The sequence below is a fragment of the Oncorhynchus clarkii genome, chromosome 3 (assembly GCF_045791955.1).
Source record: "Oncorhynchus clarkii lewisi isolate Uvic-CL-2024 chromosome 3, UVic_Ocla_1.0, whole genome shotgun sequence".
NCBI lineage: Eukaryota > Metazoa > Chordata > Actinopteri > Salmoniformes > Salmonidae > Oncorhynchus > Oncorhynchus clarkii.
In genome coordinates, this window is record NC_092149.1 from 63,012,367 (window position 1) to 63,035,608 (window position 23,242).

The 23,242-nt window shown below is 41.8% G+C and overlaps 1 protein-coding gene across 1 annotated transcript; it reads left to right on the forward strand.

The window, feature by feature from the left end:
• The first annotated feature begins 567 nt into the window (after positions 1-567).
• LOC139401148 (ras-related protein Ral-B) lies at positions 568-20,948 on the forward strand. Its single transcript, XM_071145602.1, has 5 exons — positions 568-748; positions 17,449-17,614; positions 18,170-18,378; positions 18,674-18,851; positions 19,009-20,948. Exons 2-5 carry the CDS (start codon positions 17,501-17,503, stop codon positions 19,132-19,134), a joined length of 627 nt encoding a protein of 208 aa, XP_071001703.1. The 5' UTR covers positions 568-748; positions 17,449-17,500; the 3' UTR covers positions 19,135-20,948.
• Positions 20,949-23,242: the final 2,294 nt, after the last annotated feature.

Consider the following 23,242-nt stretch of genomic DNA (forward strand, 5'->3'; position numbering starts at 1 on the left):
GATATAACAAGTGACATAAATACGGGATCATAGCGTTCACCTGGATTCACGTGATCAGTCTATGTCATGGAAAGAGCAGGTGTTCTTAATGTTTTGTAGACACTGTATTCTGTTCTATTCTGTTTATTCTTATCAACAGGTGGCACTATGATACAACATTATTTAGGCCTATTACCAGCAGCAAAACATCCTACACATCTTATTTAAACATCTGTCAAATGTAATCCATAAAGAAAACCAGACAAAATATAACTGATAACTGATTCTGTGTTCATACATTTACACAAACGAAAGACAACTAGGCCTATGTATGAAGATCAGTATTCATACTAGGTGCAGTGTCCCTATTCAAATGCTTTCAAACGAACCCCTCGCTTTTTAAAGTAGCTCACTGACCTAACACAGATGGATTGGTGAAAGGAGAGATTTATCCCATAACTTTCATCGTTCCATGTCACTCCTGATCAGAGATGAGCATACTACTTAAAGTAAGGAGGAAAGGAAGGATCCATTTGGACGATATTTCGACGGGGCCATTTGGAGTGCCAGCGCAAGTGAGCTGTTGTTGACATCATATCCTGTCGGGCTTCTTCCTCCCTGTATGTCCGGAAGGTGGGGTTTTGAGTTGCAGCGGACGGTCGGTTTGTGTTGGAACAGTGGAACTCGGCAGCCCTATGCCTCGCTATTCACCATTAATGCACTCATCAAGATAGCAGCAAGAAAGGGGAAACGTCAAAATCTTGCTTTGGTAAGCTTTCAAAAATATCTAATAAATAAATGTATATTTATTACAGAGCATTTATATGTAGCTATAGGGCTACTACGTCTCTGTTCTTTCAGAGTGAGACTACCTACCAGTCGAGGCAGGTTTTCCCTCCCTTCCTTCCTTTCCTAACTAAAATCCTATAGATTTGCAGACTATGGGAATAAATGCCCACATTTGTGACTTATGTTTGAAACGACCATAATACAATTATTCCAAATAGTGGTAGGGCCTTTACCAGTTGCACTTATCCAATTGAAAGCACACTCCCCGAGGCGGTAACGGGGATGTGGCACGATGATAATAGAAGTCCTTTAGAGACCATCAGTATTTTTATACATTGTTGCACTCGGCGGTATTATGGACTAGTAAAACAACAATGTTGCTATAATGTTGTTCTTGTATCAAGGCCAAAACAACGATCATTGATGATTAGGCTAGGCTACTGTATCACTGCGATCTTTTCGTATGTTTATTTATTTTCTTTTAGTCAGCTGTTTTGCTGAATGTAATTTCAATCATATTTTAATCCAAGTATTTAATCTGATCCCTGGCCATGAGCCACACACATAAAAAAAAACACATTTCCATTTCACACCACACACTTGTACAGGTTACACACTTGTCGATGTGTTTAACAAGACAAATATATATATTTGTATAAATATGTTTCCTTTAGATACAGTAGGCCACATATTAGATACAGTAAGAGTGTCTTAGGCAGCTGGCTTCCCCAGATACAATGTTTCATTTACCTCTCCCACTATTGATTATCCCAACAGACCATTTTGTGGGTAATTACACTGTTAAAACAGGCTACTATGACTTTGGGACTACATCAACCAGAGAATATACATAGAAGGATACTTCACATCATGTTCCACATTTGCCTTATGCATGTAAACAACACTGTGCTGCCGACATGGTTTTGTACCATTCATACATTGTTTTTACAGATGTCTAATGAGGTTGCCACACCCAAGGTAGCTCAGAAAAATGTGTGTTTTAGTCAAATCTGATCGATAAGCAAAACTGTCTTTTCCCATAATATATTGTCTGTACTTTAGGACGCATTTATCATGCATGGGTTAGTATCTTGTCTCTTTAAAACAGGAATGACATGTATGTACTGCCCTGTCAAAATTGTTCACCAGGTCAACAGAGCAAGGCTACTTAGGCCTATAAGTAATGGCATTTTCATTTGTTACCAAAACCGATGCAGAGTATTTAGACTGAATTCTTTTTGGTGTTTAAATATTTTTTTTTGAAACATGTAGGCTAATAACACAGATCCTTCCTGGTTATGCTCAGCAACAATCATGTCATGTGGCCTTTATGAAGTTTATAAATGACTTAAATATTGCCTTTTTGTTTTAATTGGATACAGCATGCCCATTATTTTGTTACTTCTTACTGTTGTTCTTCAAGTTGGGTGTAACCTTTATATGGCCTTTATCACATGACAGACATGGGCTGTATGGTGTGGAACAGTTACATCACCCTTATCACCAGGGTGTGGGAGGGGCACACACACACACACACACACACACACACACACACACACACACACACACACTTTCCTCTCTCTCCAGCATTCTGACCGTACTGTGCTGTAATAAGTTAACATAAGACACTGGCCTTGCAACTCAACATTAGGAAGGTGTTCCTAATGTTTGGTATACTCAGTGTAAATTAAATAAAAATAGCCGAGTACACACCAAATGTTCAAATCAAAAGGCTATTGCACAGAAAAACATGGAGTCAGGTGCATCACAAGTTCAGAACCGCTGGTCAGCAACATAATAAACTAAAGCACTGATCATTGAGAACGAGAATGACTGGTAAGGCTTGATCCATAAATGCAATAATTAAATAGGTAGCCACGCCCACAAAATTAAAACAATCCATATGTTCAAATCAAAAGGCATGATTACCATGACATCAATACAGCAGCTACATACCGAGTCCCCGGTGCCGACACATTCAGAAATCAAAAGATGGTTTAGTATTTAGTTTAAAAGCTCTGACAAAGACCAAGAGAACAAGAAACACTTTTCAGTGAGAAAACAGAAATCCACTTAGGGGGAAAAATATATAAAAAATACTTATCAAATATGTATACTCTTAGAAAAAAAGGTGCTGTCTAGAAAAGGGTTCTTCGGCTGGTCCCATAGGAGAACCCTTTGAATAACCTTATTTGGTCCCATATAGAACCCTTTTCTTTCCATGTAGAACCCTTTCTACAGATGGTTCTACATGGAACCCAAAAGGGTTCTTCTACCTGGAGCCAAAGAAGGTTATTCAAAGGGTTCTCCTATGGGACCAGTCAACGAAACCGTTTGTCTAAGAGTGTTGTAGCCTAAGATGCAATTCTCGTGATCATTTTAATTTGAACACCACCACAGAAGCTTTGGGCACCTTCCCAGTTAAGTAGCCTAGTTTGGCTACTTGAAGAGAACTAGAACCTATCATTCGCAGCCCAACTCTTCCAATGCACTGTAGAAAAGTGTCTAACATCCTGGCATTTAAACCATACTCGATTTTCGAAATGTTGTATACTATTAAACATTCTATTTTCGCATACTGAGAATGTATCATGCATGATTGCGTTGTTTCCCACTATTTGTTGATTTCGGTAGCGCATCACCATATCTAATTGATCAGCTGTTGTCAAAATGAAATGAGTATGACATCCCGGCATTTAAAGTATACTCGATTTTCAAATTGTCGCATACTAGTCAACTTTTTTCCCCTCAAGCATACTCAAACGGACTATTATTTAGGACGTAAGTATGGGTGTTCAGGCACAGCCAGTGAGCTGTGTAATAGTAACATCCCCATATTAAGCTCTCTGTGCCTCAGGGTGGACCAAGCCTAGTTTCATTCTCTCTCTTGAGGAATAGAGCATGGACAAAACCCACCCATTTTGACTATATTATGTGTTCCTCTGTTCTGTCATGTGGTAGTGCCACATTGGACTCTGAAGTGCAGCCAGTTAACCGTAACATTTACCTTGTTAAGTGAAACTGCTGACTACAGTATATCCTCCATCAACTGGACCAGTTGTTGTTGGCTGTTACACATTCCTGACAATATTGCAAAAAATAATACAGGAAATAATCATTTCAAAATCAAGGGAATCAAATCAAGGGAATCACAAGGAGATGAATGATTCCGAAGTGTAGTAGCCTAGATATTCCATATGTAAACATAGGCCTGTTTTGTACAGCTGGTGTTGCCTTGTGCTTTCCCTTCCTTGTGCTCTTTTAAGTTTCAGAAGGGCACCCAAAATAAGGTTGTATTCAGAGCATTCTTCTGTCTTTGAAGGCAGAATGTAGAGACCGTCCTATCAGATCCTCATTTAGGTCCCCTTAATAAGATAACATGACTTTCTACAGCAGGAGTCCTGTCTAGTCTTAATTCACATATTTTTTAAAGTTTAACTTCAGACGACCAGACCAGTGTGTCTGACTGAATGTGAAGGCATTCACATTCTCCTTCCCACAGCTGGTGTTCGTGTCAGGTGTCTTTGTCCCTAACTGAATAAACAGTTTTGTTTATAACCCATTAAAGTCGTCAGACTTTTGTTAAGTGAAGTTCTGAGAGATTCGGAATGTCTTATGACAAGGATTATTAATGGGTAATGGTCTAGGCTAGGGTATGCATGGTGGTCATAAATGAATGCTTTCGCAGATGAGAAAAAAGGGGCATGCAAGGCCTTGACTTTCTGATGCTGTTTTGTCTCAGTGAGACTGCTTTATTTCCCTCACTGATTGTGAAGGACTGTCAGAATCTTTGTTTCTGTGGAGAAAGGTCCTGAGATTGGTACTGGACTGACCCTGAATTCTTTCTCTCTCCCCGAGCCCTAAGACACTCACTCAGGCTGTGGATGTTTATGTGACTGTCTCAGAGCTACTCAAGGCCCTTTCGTTTAAAATGTAATCCTTCTGGTTATTTCCTGTTACTGGGAGCTGTCAGAAAGGATATGACAAGTATTATCTGATATAGCAGGGGAGCGGAAAAAATGGGTTTCCTTCAGGGTTCTTTCTTTCCAGTTTAACCTGATGACATTTCTGCTCCGATCCATGACAGAGAACCTCATGCACTATTTAAAGATCTTCCTAGTGACTTTAGCTGACCGTCTCTGGCCTCCTGTCCTGTCTTCTAGAAATTCATTCAGAATGTAATGACATCTGAGTAAGAAGAGAACTGTCTACTAATGATGTTGGCGGTGGAGGTTGGGCTAGACATGCACAGACATAGGGCCATTTTATATGACTTGGGAAAAGCTCATTTTCAGAGCGGAGAAAGAGAGACGGATCATCATGCCATCAATCGTCTGCTCTGCGTCAGAGTCAATGCTGTATATTTGGTTGTGAGAGTCAGGTCCTATCAGTGACCTCCTGGTGATGAATGCCTTGTTGGCTGGATGCCCCTTGTGCCTACTGGAGAGAAGAGAGAGGAGTTTAAGTAGTGGGAGCCAGCTACACCTGGGTTCAAATACAATTTGAAATTCTAAATACTTTAGGTGTGCTTGATTTGAGTATGCCTGTTGCAATGTAGCCAATGGAAAAGTCCCAAAAGGTGCACGCCCCACCTGCCTGGTATTCCAGGTAGACTAAAGCACGTATTTCTTTTTGACTGATGTCGGGGATGTCTTTACGAAATGATTGTTTTCTCTCTCTTTCTCCCTTTCTCTCCTTTATTCCACACATTTCTGACCGAAGACAGGGATGTCTTCACGAAATGCTTGTTTTCTCACTGCATGTCCCAGCAAGTCCTGGGAGGTGGCTGGTCCCCTCCTGTTGTAATGTAGCCAATGGGAAAGTCCCAAACGTTGCAAGCCTCACCTGCCTGATATTCCAGGTAGAGAAAAGCAAACGCTCAATGTATTTCAAATACAGAGTATTTGAAGCCAGGTCTGGGTGGTAGTGGGTACCAGCCCTTCACCCTCCCTGGACAATAAACATAAACATGTCCACAAGCAGGGCCTCTCTAGGGAGGCTGGACTGAGGGAAGCTCTCCTCTCGCCACAACCCAGCCCTGCTTGTCGCCGAGTAAGCTCCTCCAGCTCTGCTCAACTTCACCCAGAGCCCAGACCCACTCAAAGGGAAAAGTAGGCCTACATGTGGAAAAAGGGTTCTCATAACTTCTCTTTTTGGCCCTGCTTAACTTATGTATCTGCCAGCTAGTTTGTGGTTTTTGTATCCATCTGGCCTTCTTTCCCCTTCTCCCTTTGTTCTCTCATTCCTTCCACATCTTTCTCTCGCTCTCTCTGACTGAAGCTGGGGATGTCCTTACGAAATGCATGTTTTCTCACTCTCGCTTTCTCTTCTTGCTTCCATGTGTCTCTTTTTGACTGAAGCCGAGGATGTCTTTATGAAATGCTTGTTTTCTCACTGCATGTCCCAGCAAGACCTGGGAGGTGTCTGGTCCCCCTGAGATTGTGCTCCTAACACATGAAGTTAAGCCTAATGCATAAGCTCACTACCATAGTAACATGGGTTTGATTAGAATCAGACGTTTTCTCCTTAGGCCTAAATGGTATGCAATCCAATGTATGGATTCTATGTGTTTAACTTTTTACTTTTTAAAACCAATAACACTAAGCAAAATGACTACAAATGCAAACAGGACTATATTCTGCCTTACATCTAAGTACAGACTACAGAGAGAAGCTAGCTATGCATTTTTCATTATATATATTTTCAAGACATGGGCCTTATTCTGAAGTAGGTTGGTCCGGACCGTCGTTGCAAAGGTTATTCTTATCCCCTCCCTCTCTTACATACTCTACTGTAGTACATATTACATAAGGCCGTGTTCTGTTTTTAGGAAACAAGGCTTGATGAGGCTCTACCACAGGCATATACCATTCTACTCTAATTTTTCAATTAACAACAATGTCCCACGGTCTCATAGCCTAGGCCTAACACTGCCGTCAGTCTGTCCCTGACTGTGTGCTCTGTTGAGGTAAGTCTTAATAATCACATTCATGTGGCTAGGTATGTTATGCTGTCTCTCTCTGTGCCCGCTGTGTATGCTAGTGCCTCTCTGTGCCTGCTTGTGCTCTATTGAGGTTGTAGGCCTACATCTCATTTGACTAGCTCAGGCTGTGTGTGTCAGTGTCTCTGACTGTGCCTGCCTGTACTGGGGGACGATTTTCGAGGGCCTCTCAGGCTGATTACAGTTCATGCCACTGCAGATGTGTGGCATTCTCCCACTCATGTCAAGTGCTGGTAATCTCTATGGGTACTGGTAATGGAACTGTGGGTTATGTTGGGTTATGTTGCAAGAGCTGTACTATCTGCACTAGCAGTGCGTGATATGGCTGTAGTGGGAGATAGACAGAGAGCCAGCGGTCTGGGGTCTGTTCAGTGCTTAGAAGGCCCCGACCGTGTCAGTAGTTGGATGAGGGGCTGATATGTTTATCGCCATCACAATTGCTCTGACTAGCAGGTTTTGATTCCAGGCCACTATGGCCACATAACATCTGAGTCAGAAGGATGTGAGTGGGATGTGTTGGATAGATATGAGCGTCGCCATCACTCTGATTGCTGTCGTTTGATTCCAGGCCACCACATAAAAGCATCTGTTAGCATATAATTTAGCACAGCATATAATCTACCGTAGTATAGCATCTACCATACCATAGCATCTAGCACAGTAAACTCAGCAAAAAAAGAAACCTCCTCTCACTGTCAACTGCATTTATTTTTAGCAAACTTAACATGTGTAAATATTTGTATGAACATTAGAAGATTCAATAACTGAGACATAAACTGAACAAGTTCCACAGACGTGTGACTAACAGAAATTGAATAATGTGTCCCTGAACAAAGGGGGAGTCAAAATTAAAATGAACAGTCAGTATCTGGTGTGGCCACTAGCTGCATTAAGTACTGCAGTGCATCTTCTCCTCATGAACTCCACCAGATTTGTCAGTTCTTGCTGTGAGATGTTACCCCACTTTTCCACCAAGGCACCTGCAAGTTCCCGGACATTTCTGGAGGGAATGGCCCTAGCCCTCACCCTCCGATCCAACAGTGCCCAGACGTGCTCAATGGTATTGAGATCTGGGCTCTTCGCTGGCCATGGCAGAACACTGACATTCCTGTCTTGCAGGAAATCATGCACAGAACGAGCAGTATGGCTAGTGGCATTGTCATGCCTTGAGAGTCATGTCAGGATGAGCCTGCAGGAAGGGTACCACATGAGGGAGGAGGATGTCTTCCCTGTAACGCACAGTGTTGAGATTGCCTGCAATGACAACAAGCTCAGTCCGATGATGCTGTGACACACCGCCCCAGACCATGAAGGACCCTCCACCTCCAAATCGATCCCGCTCCAGAGTACACGCCTCGGTGTAATGCTCATTCCTTCAACGATAAACGCGAATCCGACCACCACCCCTGGTGAGACAAAACCGCGACTCGTCAGTGAAGAGCACTTTTTTGCCAATCCTGTCTGGTCCAGCGACAGTGGGTTTGTGCCCATAGGCGACGTTGTTGCCAGTGATGTCTGGTGAGGACCTGCCTTACAACAGGCCTACAAGCCCTCAGTCCAGCCTCTCTCAGCCTATTGCGGACAGTCTGAGCACTGATGGAGGGATTGTGCGTTCCTTGTGTAACTCGGGCAGTTGTTGTTGCCATCCTGTACCGGTCCCGCAGGTGTCATGTTCGGATGTACCGATCCTGTGCAGGTGTTGTAACACGTGGTGTGTCACTGCGAGGACGATCAGCTGTCCGTCCTGTCTCTTTGTAGCGCTGTCTTAGGCGTCTCACAGTACGGACATTGCAATTTATTGCCCTGGCCACATCTGCAGTCCTTATGCCTCCTTGCAGCATGCCTAAGGCACATTCACGCAGATGAGCAGGAACATCTTTTGGCATCTTTCGTTTGGTGTTTTTCAGAGTCAGTAGAAGGGCCTCTTTAGTGTCCTAAGTTTTTATAACTGTGACCTTAATTGCCTACCGTCTGTAAGCTGTTAGTGTCTTAACGACTGTTCCACAGGTGCATGTTCATTAATTGTTTATGGTTCATTGAACAAGCATGGGAAACAGTGTTTAAACCCTTTACAATGAAGATCTGTGAAGTTTTTTTGATTTTGACAAATTATCTTTGAAAGACAGGGTCCTGAAAAGGGGACTTTTCTTTTTTTGCTGAGTTTATATAGCATAGAAGATAACATCTGCTAGCATCTTTTTCCTGGTTATGCTACCACCATGTTGAGCTCCAAGATCCTCTTTGGATATCCCAAAGACCCCCTTGCATCCTTCACTCTAGGCAGCCAGGCACCCCTGATCCCTGAGAGGGATTTGAGATGAACTGGGACATGCCCTGTCTCCATGGTAACCCATTGACTGGAGCCTAGGGGCCACTGTGTGTGTGTGTGTGTGTGGGGATGCTTTGTTTCCCTTGAAAACTTTCAGAGGATGAGTAGGCCTACAGCTTACAAATGTTAGCCGATAGAGCTAAGAGATGGGGACAAGACAACTAGGAGAGGAGGATGCAGTTTCTTTTTTGGAAAAAATGGAGAGTGAGCTGTAAATTAGTACTACAGATCAAGAAATGTACCCGAGTCTCAAATGAAAGGAAATTAATAGAAAAGCTGATTGAGTGCTTAGGAGTTGTATGAGTGTGTGGTAGCAGTATGGGATTGAGGGGTGGGGAGTATCTGGGAGGTTCCCTGTATCCCCTGTATAAGTCAACCCCCCCCCTCCTAATCATCCCCAGATAGACAAAAAAAAAACAGTCCTCTGGTACTGAACCCCAACTGAAAGACTACTCCTCTCTGATGTCATCATTTTCTACATATTCAAGAACATTGTGTATAGCTCCTATAAGACCTATAAACACTGATCTAAGTGTGTTAGATCAGCCCTTATATATGATCTATTCTCCCTATTTAAATACTAGGGAATGCCCTCCACAAGTGCATTTATGAATGTAGTGAATTAGGGGTGTTAAGAATTCAGAAGAGTGAACATACTACTAAGCGACTAGGGTGGTTGGATCAGGCTTGAAACAGAGACTCAGTTTAGCACCCTGCTGCCCAAATTAGTCAAAGAGTCCTCTGTGTGTTCCTCTGCTGGGGATGGTTAGTATGCATTGTGGGGTGTCGGGCAGCTCAGATTGGGGAGCTGCTTTACCTCACAAATTAGCCCCATAATCTTTATTTTAACTGAATGGACCTTAAATACTGTTTCAAATATGATCTTTAAAGAAAGTAAACATCGAACAAAAATGCAATTAAAGTACAAATAAATCCCTCTCTCTGTCTCAATTATTCATAAGCCGTCTGATGATAAACAAGGGGTGGTTCCCAATAATATTTCCTTTCTCCTGAAGTGTGCACCCGTTCACTACTTCCTGGTCGAGGCATGGACGTTTAACCATATTTCTTATACTAGGCAATTCCTTTTAAATCAGTGAAGGGAAGTGAAGAAGTTTACACTTTGGGAGAAAGTAGGTCATTGGGACATTCCCAGAGTCTGTGAGTATTCCCCTGAACTCCCTTTTCCTCTGTGCAGGGTGCTGCTTAGGTTACAGATGAAATCCCCTTCCCCTAAACACCTGCTTCATGACTTTAACTGTAGAGTCCACTCTGGCCACAATCAATGCAACAATAATCCATAAGCTATCTACCATACTTATTCTAGAGAAAGACTAGAAGGGAACTTGCTGCTCGTACCATTCCCTTTGTGGAAATAGGAGAAAGAGAATAGCTTTTTGTGTGTTTCTTTCTCATCGGATCTGTGCCCCTAGTGTGTGATGTGCTGAACAGGTGAGGAGGTTCTGTGCCCCTAGTGCATGATGTACCAAACAGGTGATGAGGAACTGGCTAGTCCTGGTACTGTTTTGGAGGGAAGTGAGATGTGAGTTCGTCCAGAGGAAGTGCATATACTGTGGCTTGGGGTGAGAGCCAGGGTTTTAGAAAAGGGAAGGGAGGCCTGGCTGGGGGATGTTTTCTGGGCCATCGATCCCCCTGTTTTCCCCATCACATTTTTCAGAAAGTCCCCAACTGGCCTTTAAGGTGAAGGCAGGAAGAGTCCTACCAGACAACTGCATTCTAAACACTTTACCAGAGTATGCTAACATAGTGGTCGCATCATGGCTCATGTTTTGAAACTCATCACGTTTTATAGCTTCAACTTACTTTTATGATTAAGGAAGGAAGGAAGGACTGACTAAGATTTGTTGAAGATGTTGTAGCATGACTAACTGAATGAATAACTGATCTGTTGTTGATGAAGTTACATTATCTGAATTAATTTAATTAAATTAGATTGTTTTCCAGTACTATACTTCTATTTCAGTCAGTGTGTTGTTGATGAGTCAGTGTAAATGGCAGGATATGTTCTGTATCACAATAATATGGACCTGACTCTGGCTTCTGAAACCCATCATTTCAGTCAATGTTCTGTTAGGTTGACTGCTGTTTAATTGTAGTTACCTGTACACCATGTTGCCTGTCACCTGACTTTATCCTGACTGGCATCCTGACTTATCCTGTCTTTATCCTGACTGGCATCCTGACTTATCCTGACTTTATCCTGCCTGACTGGCATGTTTCTAGCTGCAATCACCTGTTCTGCTCCTCGTCCCTTCCTCCTGCCCCTCCTCCACCCAGTGTCCCGGGCTGAGCTCCTTTCCTGACATGTGCCTTGATTGACCCCAGCCCTCCCCTCCCCCTTGTCGCCTCTGCAGTGGAGAGGGTTTGAGGTCACCCTGATCAAGCACTTCTCATCCAACAATGCACTGATCTACAGATAAGTATTTGTAGTGGACAGAGTAGTACACATGCAGAGGACACCTGACTGAAGCCTGGTTCTATCCTACACTGCATATTACACATTACACTGCAATAAATAGGCCTACTGGATAGGCTGTGGGAGGATAAAGACTTTGCCAGGAATTTCCCAGTGTCGCACTGTGTTGTGGGCTATTCCATGTCAGAAGATGCCAAGACAGTGAAGAGAACATGGGACTGCCTAGTGGGCTCTTCTCTGCCGCTATATGGACTCACTGTGCTGTCTGTTGTATGGGATGTGGAAGGGTGGAAGACAGTAGAGAACATTGGATGCCTGGCCCTATGCCTGGCTGTGCTGTATGGACTCACTGTATCGTCTGTTTGGAGAACATAGGCTTCCTTCTGCCTGCTATATTGACTCAGTGTATCGTCTGGGGAATCCTAATGAATTCCTGCAGCCTGGTTGTACGCTCTAGTCATTTATATTTCAGCAGCTCCTAGCTGTCAGACACAGACCGATCATGCAGATAGGACTTGTATAGCCTTACAACCCTCTACTGTACTATGTTGTATATATAGGTCAGGTAGTTTGCAGTGTTTTCTGTTGGGGACGGGCACTCAAGGCCACCCTCCATTTAACCTTAGCGTAGACTTCATTGACTGGCACTGAAGTTAGAGGAAATGGAGGATCCCATGACTCATTCTCGATGGGCCTCTCATTCACAAGTCATGTTCGTTTTTCTTCTTCATTGAGCCTACAATGACAATGACGTTATCCACAATGAAACTGTAATAGTACTATAATGTAGTGTATATTAGGCAGTAGCATTGATTGGTACAACATTTTAAATTGAGACCTACCTGAAAGTGAATGAGTGATAAACTAGGCTGAGTGGTAGTGTAGCGGTTCTGCTTTTCTTGCTCGGTCTCATTGTGTGTTGGATGGAAGTAACACATTTACTGTACCTCCTGTTTTAAAGTGCTGAGCTCGTCACTTAGCAGGTTCAGCCTGCAGCCACCCGGTGTGTCCTTCCTGTCCACTCAGGTCTGCCTCTGTCGGCCTCTAGAAACAAAGACAGGATGTTACATGGGCAGACCTATTTTTTCCTTGACAGGAAGATCCAGGGTGACCTGGCATCCCATAAGGCCACTCCTCCTTTCACCCCCCCAGTTAGTGGTCTTACCTTCATGAAGCTATTTGTTTTCTGCTACAGACATATCATAGCTTAGCTGTGGGCAAGTGTGCAGGAAAAACAGTTGAGTGTCCAGGTTTGTTAATCGATATACTCCACAGCAGGTATTCCCAAACTGGGGCAATGCCGTCGGGGGTACGCCAAATAAAATAAAATTAAACCATCTAGTGTTCAGCGAAATAACAACACAATGTCAAATACAGATAGCCCAGTCAAATAATTAACATCCAATCACATTAACCTTTACTCTCTCGCTGGAATTCCACTAACGGTCCGTATGTAGCCAAACGTAGCTGCTGCTCATTCCGTTTGCTCAAAAATTGATAAATGGTTAACAAAAATTAAGGCCCCGCGTCCAGAGAGACACATACCAGCTCTACTGGTAGTACTGCTACTACCAGCAGTACTACACCTGCACCTGTCGACAACACAAGTTGTTCTGCTTCCACGAGCACATCCAATGCTAGCATCAGTAATTCTACATTTGTTGTTAGCCCAGCTAGCATGGACACTGACAGTTGTGATTCTGATGAATAAAAAAAAATTGTGATTATGATGCAGCCGAAGAGCTACTGCCCCCTTACCTGGGAAAACACCAAACAACAGACATGGGCATTGGACCATCGAAGAGGCGCAAATATGATGAGAACTACATTGATTTGGGGTTCACCTATATTGAGAGCAGTGCTTTTCCTCAGCCACAGTGTGTTATATGTGGAAAAGTACTATCTCTCAACTTGATGAAACCTTCACTCTTGCGCAGACATTTAGAAACAAAATATGGCAATTAGAAAAATAAGCCACAGGAGTTTTTTGAACAAGAATTAAGATTACTTTTGAGTAGTAAGACATGTATAAAAGCAACAGACACCATTAATAAGAAGGGGCTAGAAGAGTTTTATATGGTGCGCTACTGAGTGGCTAGGACAGGCAAGTCCCATACTATTGTGGAGGACCTAATTCTTCCTGCTGCCGCAGTAATGGCTGGAACAATGCCGGGGGGAAATGCCAAAAAAACTATACAGACAATGCCACTGTTTCACGATGCATTAGTGACATGGCAGGAGATGTTTTGAAACAATAACTGCTTCGCATACAGACGTGGTGAGCCTGGCCCAGCTCCTAGTACATGTCCATTACGTTTATGGGGGTCAATTAAGGAAGACATCCTATTCTGCAAACCACTGGAAACCAGGACAACAGGAATGGATATTTTTAAAGTACTGGACAGCGTTGTGACATCAAATGGACTTTGGTGGTCAAGATGTGTTGGTATCTGTACTGATGGCACAAAAGCCATGACAGGGAGACATAGTGGAGTGGTAACGTGCGTGCAAGCAGTTGCTCCTGACACCACTTGGGTACACTGTAGCATCCACCGAGAGGCTCTTGCTGCCAAAGGAATGCCTGACAGCTTGAAAGACATTTTGGACACTACAGTGAAAATTGTTAACTTTGTTAAAGCAAGGCCCCTGAACTTTTGTGTATTTTCTACACTATGCAATGATATGGGCAGTGGCCATTTACAACATACAGAAGTGCACTGGTTATCAAGGGGCAAAGTATTGACACGTTTTTTTTAAATTGAGAGACGAGCTTAAAGTTTTCTTTACTGACCATCATTTTCACTTGTCTGATCGCTTGCATGATGACTAGTTTCTCACACGACTGGCTATCTGGGTGATGTTTTTTCTCGCCTGAATTATCTGAATGTAGGATTACTGGGACTCTCCACTATATTTAATGTGCGGGACAAAATTGAGGCTATGATTAAGAATTTGGAGCTCTTCTCTGTCTGTATTAACAAGGACAACACACAGGTCTTTCCATCATTGTATGATTTTTTTATATAGTGAAGCACCTGAGTGAGTTGGGTGCGCAATTACGCAGGTACTTTCCCGAAACGTGTGACACAAACAACTGGATTCGTTATCCTTTCCATGCCCTGCCTCCAGTCCACTTACTGATATCTGAGCAAGAGAGCTTCATCGACATTGCAACAAGCGGTTCTGTGAAAATTGTATTTAATCAGAAGCCACTGCCAGATTTCGGGATTGGGCTGCTCTCCAGAGTATCCTGCCTTGGCAAATCGTGCTGTTAAGACACTGATGCCCTTTGCAACCATTTACCTATGTGAGAGTTGATTCTCGGCCCTCGCTAGCATGAAAACTAAATACAGGCACGGATTGTGTGTGGGAAATTATTTAAGACTAAGACTCTCTCCAATACAACCCAACATTGCAGAGTTATATGCATCCTTTCAAGCACACCCTTCTCATGAACCTGTGGTGAGTTATTCACAATATTCGATGAACAGATACATTTTTATCTGTAAGGTGTAAAGAGAAAAATGATTGATTATTATAATGTGTGCCCTGGTCCTATAAGAGCTCTTTGTCACTTCCCACGAGCCGGGTTGTGACAAAACTCACACTCATTCTTATGTTTAATAAATGTATGTGTGGCAGGCTTACAATGATGGCAAAAAAACAACATTTGAGAGTGTACTGACCCTGGTGCTATAGATGGGGTATGCAGCTGGAGGTTGAATGTTTGAAGGGCTACGGGAATATAAAACGTTTGGGAACCACTGCTCTATAGTAATAAAAAATGTTGTTTTTGCTTTAAATTCACCATCAAGATTATACATTCTCTATCCCGGATGCCAGTTATTTGACTTGACAGTCAAACAGTAATATGCACACTCACTGAAACACTGTTTGAGTGTGTTTATGTCGAGCTGACAGGTTTGCTGGTATGGAGGATCAGACCAGAAGACTTTCCCAGGAAGCTGGGAAAGCTCTGGGTTTCCGAAGACAGAAATCCCCTGAGGGAGGATGAGAACCGGAGACCAGCAAAGTCTCCACCCCTCTAAACAGAAACTCTCAGCCAGTTTTGGGCAAGTCTATGGGCTAAATGTCCCCTCCCTAATATGATCAGTGATAAAAAATCTGCGTGTTGGAACAAAGTTCGTCTTTAGTTGTCACGTCCCACAATCCGTCGACAGATGCCACTGGGCAATTCCACTGTAATGGAATATTTTTTTTTCGCTTAAAATATCTTTGAAATCAATGGTTTTTGTTTGGTATACATTTTAAAGTGGAAAATCTGAGTCTCAGCGTAATTCCGTTACCATGGAATTGCCCTACTAACATTTTTCTTATGTGCATCAGTCCATGACAGTTTACCTGTACAGGTGTGGGGTGGGGGTTGACATGGTAACCAGCTAAGCTTGGCCGTGGCCATGCCTGGAGGGAAGGGTAGAGTGGAGAGAGAGATGTGTGTCAGTAGGCTACTATGCTACACAGAAACAGGAAGGACAGGGCTTGGTCCCATCCTTGACAAAGCCTTCACAACAGTGTGAAGGGAGAGGTCACAGGATGTTACAGAATACAATTAATTTTACAGCTCCAATGAATCATCATTACAGCGACTGTATGAGGGGAGTTGTTAGAAAATGTTTGGAGATGACTTCACTTGTGTGTGTGGTCAATGTGTGTAGGAGAGTTGCCTAAAAATAATAATATGTTATTTCCATGACTCTTTCTGTTGATAACTCACAGTTCAAACACTGCTCTAAGAAGTTCTAAGCCTGTTCTCACTGAAGTTCAAAGGCCATGATTGTTAAAATATATTGCAGACGATATGTTATTAAACTGCTTTATCAAAGGCTATCAAGTTGCCCAGAGCATATTATAATTTCACCCACTGAACTAGTTTGACATAACATCCTTCGTCACTAAAATCCACCTGAAAGCAATTGTACAGTTTTCTGTGTATGCAGATCTATTGCCCTGGCCTGAAGGTGTCTTACTGCTCTTCCTTTTAGGTTTTCTATGAGTTAGGCTGTCCTTAAAATAGGTATTTATCATGGTTCAAAATCCCACCCTACAGTAGGCATGCGTTTGATCGGTGGTATTGCCCTTTAGATGGTGAACCCCACTAAGCCAGCTATTAAAGTCTGCTGTGAGATTCATGACCAGCCTATTTGGCAGTGTGGGGATGAGGTTTGGGACTGGCTGCAACGTAGGCTAGTTTGGTTTCACAAGCTTGGTTCAACTATGTGTAAGGTTTTGTGAGTGCTTTTCATCAAACAGGTTGACCATCAGTTTTAGTAGGCTCTGTGATTGACTGGGCAATGTGTGTGTGTACTGTGTGTATTTGGTATTTTATTAGGAGCCCCATTAGCTGTTGCAAAAGCAGCAGCTACTCTTCCTGGGGTCCACACAAAACATGAAACATAATACAGAATGACATAATGTCACGTTCTGACCTTAGTTATTTTGTTACGTCTTTGTTTTAGTATGGTCAGGGCGTGAGTTGGCTGGGTAGTCTATGCTCTTTTTTCTATGTCTATGTTCTATGTTGTGGTTTTGTGTTTGGCCTGGTATGGTATGGTTCTCAATCAGAGGCAGGTGTCGTTCGTTGTCTCTGATTGAGAATCATACTTAGGTAGCCTTTTCCCACCTGTGTTTAGTGGGTGATTATTTTCTGTACTGTGTTTTGCGGCACCGTTCAGGACTGTTCGTTTTATTGTTTTTGTTCAGTATTCTTATTAAAACAATATGGACACTTGCCACGCTGCGCATTAGTCCTAATCCTCTTCCACCCACGACGAGCGTTACACATAATACAGAACATCAATAAACAAGAACAGCTCAAAGGACTGTTGCTGTGTGTATTATCTGTATTGTTTGTGTGTGTTCACTGACTGACTGTTGTACTTTCTGTCTCTACAGGTGGTGTCAGTGAGTGTTTGGACTTAGTGACGGTGTGTGACAGAGACCAGAGATGGCTGCCAGTAAGAGTAAGACCCAGAGTTCTCTGGCCTTGCACAAGGTCATTATGGTGGGGAGTGGTGGCGTGGGCAAGTCCGCCCTCACACTGCAGTTCATGTACGACGAGGTGAGAGCACGACACACATACTTGTTAGGGCTGGGAATTGCCAGGGTCCTCACAATATGATATTATCATGATACTTAGGTGCCGATATGATTTTATTATGATTCAATGTTCTTAACATATTGCTTACCGTATATCTGCTGCAGAGGGACAAGAGAGAGCCATAAGAAAATGTGTTTTGATCAGTCATGGAAATAAGTGCTGAAAACAAATTGGCTCCATATTTAAAAATATGGAGAACAAGCTATGAAGGAAAAAAACTGGAATTTTGGTGCAGGTACAGCCAACTAGCGCAAAAAATGATATGATAGTCAAAACTATACAATATATCGTCAAATAATATCCCGATATTTAACTATCGACTTTCCCCCCCATCACTAATACTTGTTACTTTTTGTCATATGTTAATGTTTCAAAGCTGTATTGTGTAGAATATTGTGTTTATACCTAACTTATACCTAATATTCTTGATGATGCCTCCCAGCCTATTTCCACATTACACTCTGATGTACTGTCGTGACTGAATCGTTCTGACGGTTCTGTGGTTCCTCCTCCTAGTTTGTGGAGGACTATGAGCCCACTAAGGCAGACAGCTACAGGAAGAAGGTGGTGCTAGATGGAGAGGAGGTCCAGATCGACATTCTGGACACGGCTGGACAGGAGGACTATGCTGCCATCAGAGACAACTACTTCAGGAGTGGAGAGGGCTTCCTGCTAGTCTTCTCCATCACAGAACACGAGTCCTTCACAGCTACTGCAGAGTTCAGGTTGGTACTATGACTAACTCCTCATGTATCCTAGCATGGCATTGACGGCAGCCTAATGTGATTCAGACTGAACACTCACTATGACAGGAGTGACAGAATACTTGGAAACTATGATTTGCGTGAGTGTGTGTTTGCCTGCGATTATAGACCTAGGAAATAATTTCCATGACTTCTTGATTGTAAGACCATACACCTCTATTCCCTTTTCCCTATGTTTGTCCTTTGCACCTGACCTCAATGCTTGTCTCTGGATCCAGATAAAGTATTTGTAATGCTTGTAATGTGTGTGTTTCAGGGAGCAGATACTGCGGGTGAAGGCAGAGGAGGATAAGATTCCTCTGTTGGTTGTGGGGAACAAGTCTGACTTGGAGGACCGCAGACAGGTCTCTGTAGACGAGGCCCGAGCCAAGGCAGAGGAGTGGGGGGTGCAGTATGTAGAGACATCAGCTAAGACACGAGCCAACGTTGACAAGGTACTGTCACTGTGTGTGTGTAATTACTGCAGACAATTATGTTCTATATGCCATTTTAAAGTTGATAAAGTGATACAGAAATAGTGGTGGACCATGACTGATAATTGTCTGTTCAGGTAAATGTGTCTAGCAACATTGTTTATTTTAAATTCTCAAGGTATTCTTTGACCTAATGCGAGAGGTGCGAGGCAAGAAGATGTCGGAAAACAAGGACAAAAACGGCAAGGGAAAGAACAAGAATAAGAACAAGAAGAGTTTCAAAGAGCGATGCTGTTTACTCTGAACCCAACATAGACCTTTACAACACAAAACACCACAATCTATTGTTACTCTGAGGAACCAACCAGCTCAGAATCACATCAGAACATCCATCCTCACATTGAGTCAAAAGTTTTAGATTTGTTTTTAATCTGGCCATAGTAGGTTTGTTTAGCAGGTATGGGGTTAGTTCCATTTCAACTCTGTCAATTCTGTAAGAACTAAAATTCCAGTAGCAATTTTGTTCATTGCTTTTCAATAAGGGAAATTGGAATTTCAGTTTACTTCTAGAAGTGAAATGGAATTGACCCCAACCCAGGTGTTTACCATGTTCTCAACCACTGTTTTTGCAACTAAAACTTAAGGTTAGATAGCCTGACTGTTTATTGTTTTTAATGGAAGGTGGCCATTGTTCTGCTACTCTGTGACTTGCAATGCCTGACCGCTCCCCTGATAATGACCAAACTGCCTCCAACACTAACTTCAGTCTTTTTTGATCTTGTTCTGTCGATCTCAATAGATCTGTCCTTTATGATCAACTTATGATTATACCATTTATTTTAATCAAGAATGGGCCTTGGGACATTTTTGTCTAGAATGGGAATGGATCTATGAATGGGGATTGTTTCAGTCAAGCACATAAATGTAGCGAAACTCATTTCAATGCTTTTCACTGATGTCTATGTGGTCATGGACATCACCACTAATCTGTGTTTCTTAATGAGAAAAAAAAAGATTTCCGAGTTAGTAAGAGTTGGGGACTAAGACTGAACTTGTCATTGTTTCCTCTACAATAGGATAAAGCAATTGTCAATCAAGAAGGCTCATTGCCTAAGGATTCAAAGCACATGTGGGGGCCAGGAGTTTCTTCGGGTCAGTTTACATTGTCAGGAAAAACTCCTGAACCTAGTCTAAGAATGATGGATGTTGAGGTGTGAAGTTGTAAGTTTACTAACCAGAACTCCCGTGGCAGTTAGCATGCAGTGTTTTTGGAGCCACCTGCTGGCACTTATTGGGTACTTCCTGGTAAATACAGGAACTGAAATGGAACTTTGCCACATCTATTAGTCTGTGCAATATGGGTCAGTTGGCACCATAAGAGGAGAGTGAGATTTAAGTACACTCTGTGTTGCCATTAACTATCAGCCAGTCAACGTCAGCTTTGGGTTATTAATATTTGTACTTATTATGGATTTTATTCTAATGCTTTTGTAGAAAGTGCACTACATTGTTGCCAATACCTTAAAAAATAAGAACTCTTCAAAGTTCCCATGCTGGAGAATGCTAAAGCAGTTTGTGCCAACACCATTAAGGATATCATGATATAGGCTACCAACTTACTACCAATTCACCCCTCTATATAAATAATGTTTGTATATTAACTGAGTATGTATGTAGGTATGTATGTGCATCAGACAACAGTTGATACTTCTGGTTCATTTGTGTCTGTGTGAACGAACTTTGGTCATGTTCATAAGGCATCAAATTGAACAAAATGGACAGGCACATGAAGGGACTACCTGGACTTGACCAATAGGAATTTTTTTTTTTTTTTATTTTTATTTTTTACATAAAATAATGTATTGTGCCCTAATGAATGCTACTCTGGTGAGGGACACAGCTCGTTTGCTGTTATTGTTGGATCAGTCACTCTGTTCTGCCCTACAACAGTAAAGTAATATTTCCAACAACCACTGTCCTAATCATTCTGCTCTTTAATAACAATGTGTGTCCTACTCTTTTCTTTTAAAGTTAGTCTATTATTGCTAGGTTTTCACTTTTTCTGAACAAAAAATACTTCAAAATATGTTGCCAAATAAATGCTTTTTTCTTTGTAAAGTTGGTGGTCTTCAATCGCAATGTAAAATGGTCAATCATGAAATATTGGATTCAACCTGTTAGATTTAGACAATGTTGTCTTTGTTGGTATGTGTTGAATGTATATTTTGAAATGCCTACTAGTCTCAGTACATGATACATCTCATATTTCCTTCAGAATTATAGTGTAAAGTACTGTAATGGTAGGGAAACAAACATGCCATACAGTATCCTCTACAGGTCATTCACAGTACATTGAGATCTTACTTTAGATGCAAAAAGTGCATAGCAATGAATGGGTACACATATTTGAGCTGTTAAGCATTTATATTAACCCTAAAAGCACCAAAAGGAGGACACTTTTTTTTTACCCCTCGGGGTCAAAATTATATTTCAAAACCCTTGTTTTTATCCTTCTGAAATTTTAGGACTTTGTCAAGCAGAGTTAGTTCCCCCCATCACTCAAGCAGGTGGAGTGAAATGCTATTCACACTTCCCAATCCAAAGCTTAGTTTTAAAAAAAGATCAGAAACCATGTCCCTAGTAGAAGGTAAGCAAATAAACTAAAGAACTGACCCTGTAAAGAAACACATTTTACTGTACCTATCTGGTGTATGTGACAATAAAATAAACATCTATTTTACTGTACTTTATCTTCACAAGGTCCTTTGCTGTTGTTCTGGGATTGATTTGTACTTTTCGCACCAAAGTACGTTCATCTCTGGGAAACATAATGCATCTCCTTCCTGAGAGGTATGACGGTTGCGTGGTCCCATGTTGTTTATGAACATGGTACCTTCAGGCGTTTGGAATGAAGGATGAACCAGACTTGTGGAGGTCTACAATTTTGGCTGATATCTTTTGATTTTCCCATGATGTCAAGCAAAGAAGCACTGAGTTTGAAGGTAGGCCTTGAAATACATCCACAGGTACACCTCCAATTGACTCAAATTATGTCAATTAGCCTATCAGAAGCTTTTAAAGCCATGACATCATTTTCTGGAATTTTCCAAGCTCTTTAAAGGCACAGTCAACAGTGTATGTAAACTTCTGACCCACTGGAATTGTGATACAGTGAATTTTAAGTGAAATAATCTGTCTGTAAACAATTTTTGGAAATATAACTTGTGTCATGCACAAAGTAGATGTCCTAACCGACTTGCCAAAACTATAGTTTGTTAACAAGACATTTGTGGAGTGGTTGAAAAACAAGTTTTAATGACTCCAACCTAAGTGTATGTAAACTTCTGACTTCAACTGTATCTAGCTGAAAATATGGACTCAATAATAAAAAAAAATAAAGTTTGTGATAAAAGCACCAGATTTGGCACAGAGATAGAAAATATATGGAGCCACCAGTCCACATATCACCTGTAACGCCCTGATCAGTGGCTATTTTAGGACATACCGGTATGTCAGATTAGCTCAATCGCCTTTGAATGAATAACAGAAACATGTTCATGACAAGTTGCTATGGATGAAATGGATCAAAATAACTTGACTATAAATGTGTGAAAATGTTAAAAATATATGCTTATTTTGGGGATTTTAAAGCATTTACTAAGATTGAAAGAAAAAGTGTTTCCAAGTTTCCAATTCCAATTTGAGGTAAAAACATTACCCCTGTCGGTGTTTATAGGAGTTGAAATATGTTGGTGCTTTTCGGATTAAAACTATTATATTTGCTTGTTTCATTAGTCATAAAGCAGAAAGTATTTAATAAGACACTCCCAAGGAGTCTACAGAATGAGTCCGGTTTTCTGAGGGGAATCCAGGGCATTATTAGGGCTCTCAGCTTGATTTTACCCCTCTGAGACTGCAGGCCAGACTGTCTTTTTAGTTTAATTTAGATGGATTATCAAGCTAGTTAACTAACTAGGTATAGGCTATAGCTAGGTAGCTTTTGATGCTTATGACATTGTTACATTTATCAGGGACTTTTTTATTAACTAATACTCATTTTCATTCTGATTTACCCCACTAACCAACTCAGCAAGCAATCTTGAAGCTAGCTAACTGACTGTAGACTATCACAGGCTAGCTAGGTTGCTAGCTACTGGGTATAATTTTTGATATGTTGTTAAATTATAGGCCACACATTTCGGGAAACATTGTTAACATAGTGCATTTCATCAGATATCTTCTCTATTCTACCAATATTTGGGGATATGGCATTTCTTCTTCCTCTTACCAGCTGGTGGCTCATTCACTGAGAAGCTTTACTGTTTTTTTTGGGGCCGTTTGAATTTAGTGACGTCACGTTACACGTGAGGAAAGAGGAGGGATCAGGGGAAATGGTGGTTGCTAGGGCTGCC

What these genes read in the sequence shown, in the direction of transcription:
- LOC139401148 (XM_071145602.1), top strand. Translation starts at nt 17,501, where the DNA reads ATGGCTGCCAGTAAGAGTAAGACCCAGAGTTCTCTGGCCTTGCACAAG. An exon ending in ACAGCTACTGCAGAGTTCAG is followed by an intron (nt 18,379 to 18,673) that starts GTTGGTACTATG and finishes TGTGTGTTTCAG; the next exon opens with GGAGCAGATACTGCGGGTGA. An exon ending in CACGAGCCAACGTTGACAAG is followed by an intron (nt 18,852 to 19,008) that starts GTACTGTCACTG and finishes TAAATTCTCAAG; the next exon opens with GTATTCTTTGACCTAATGCG.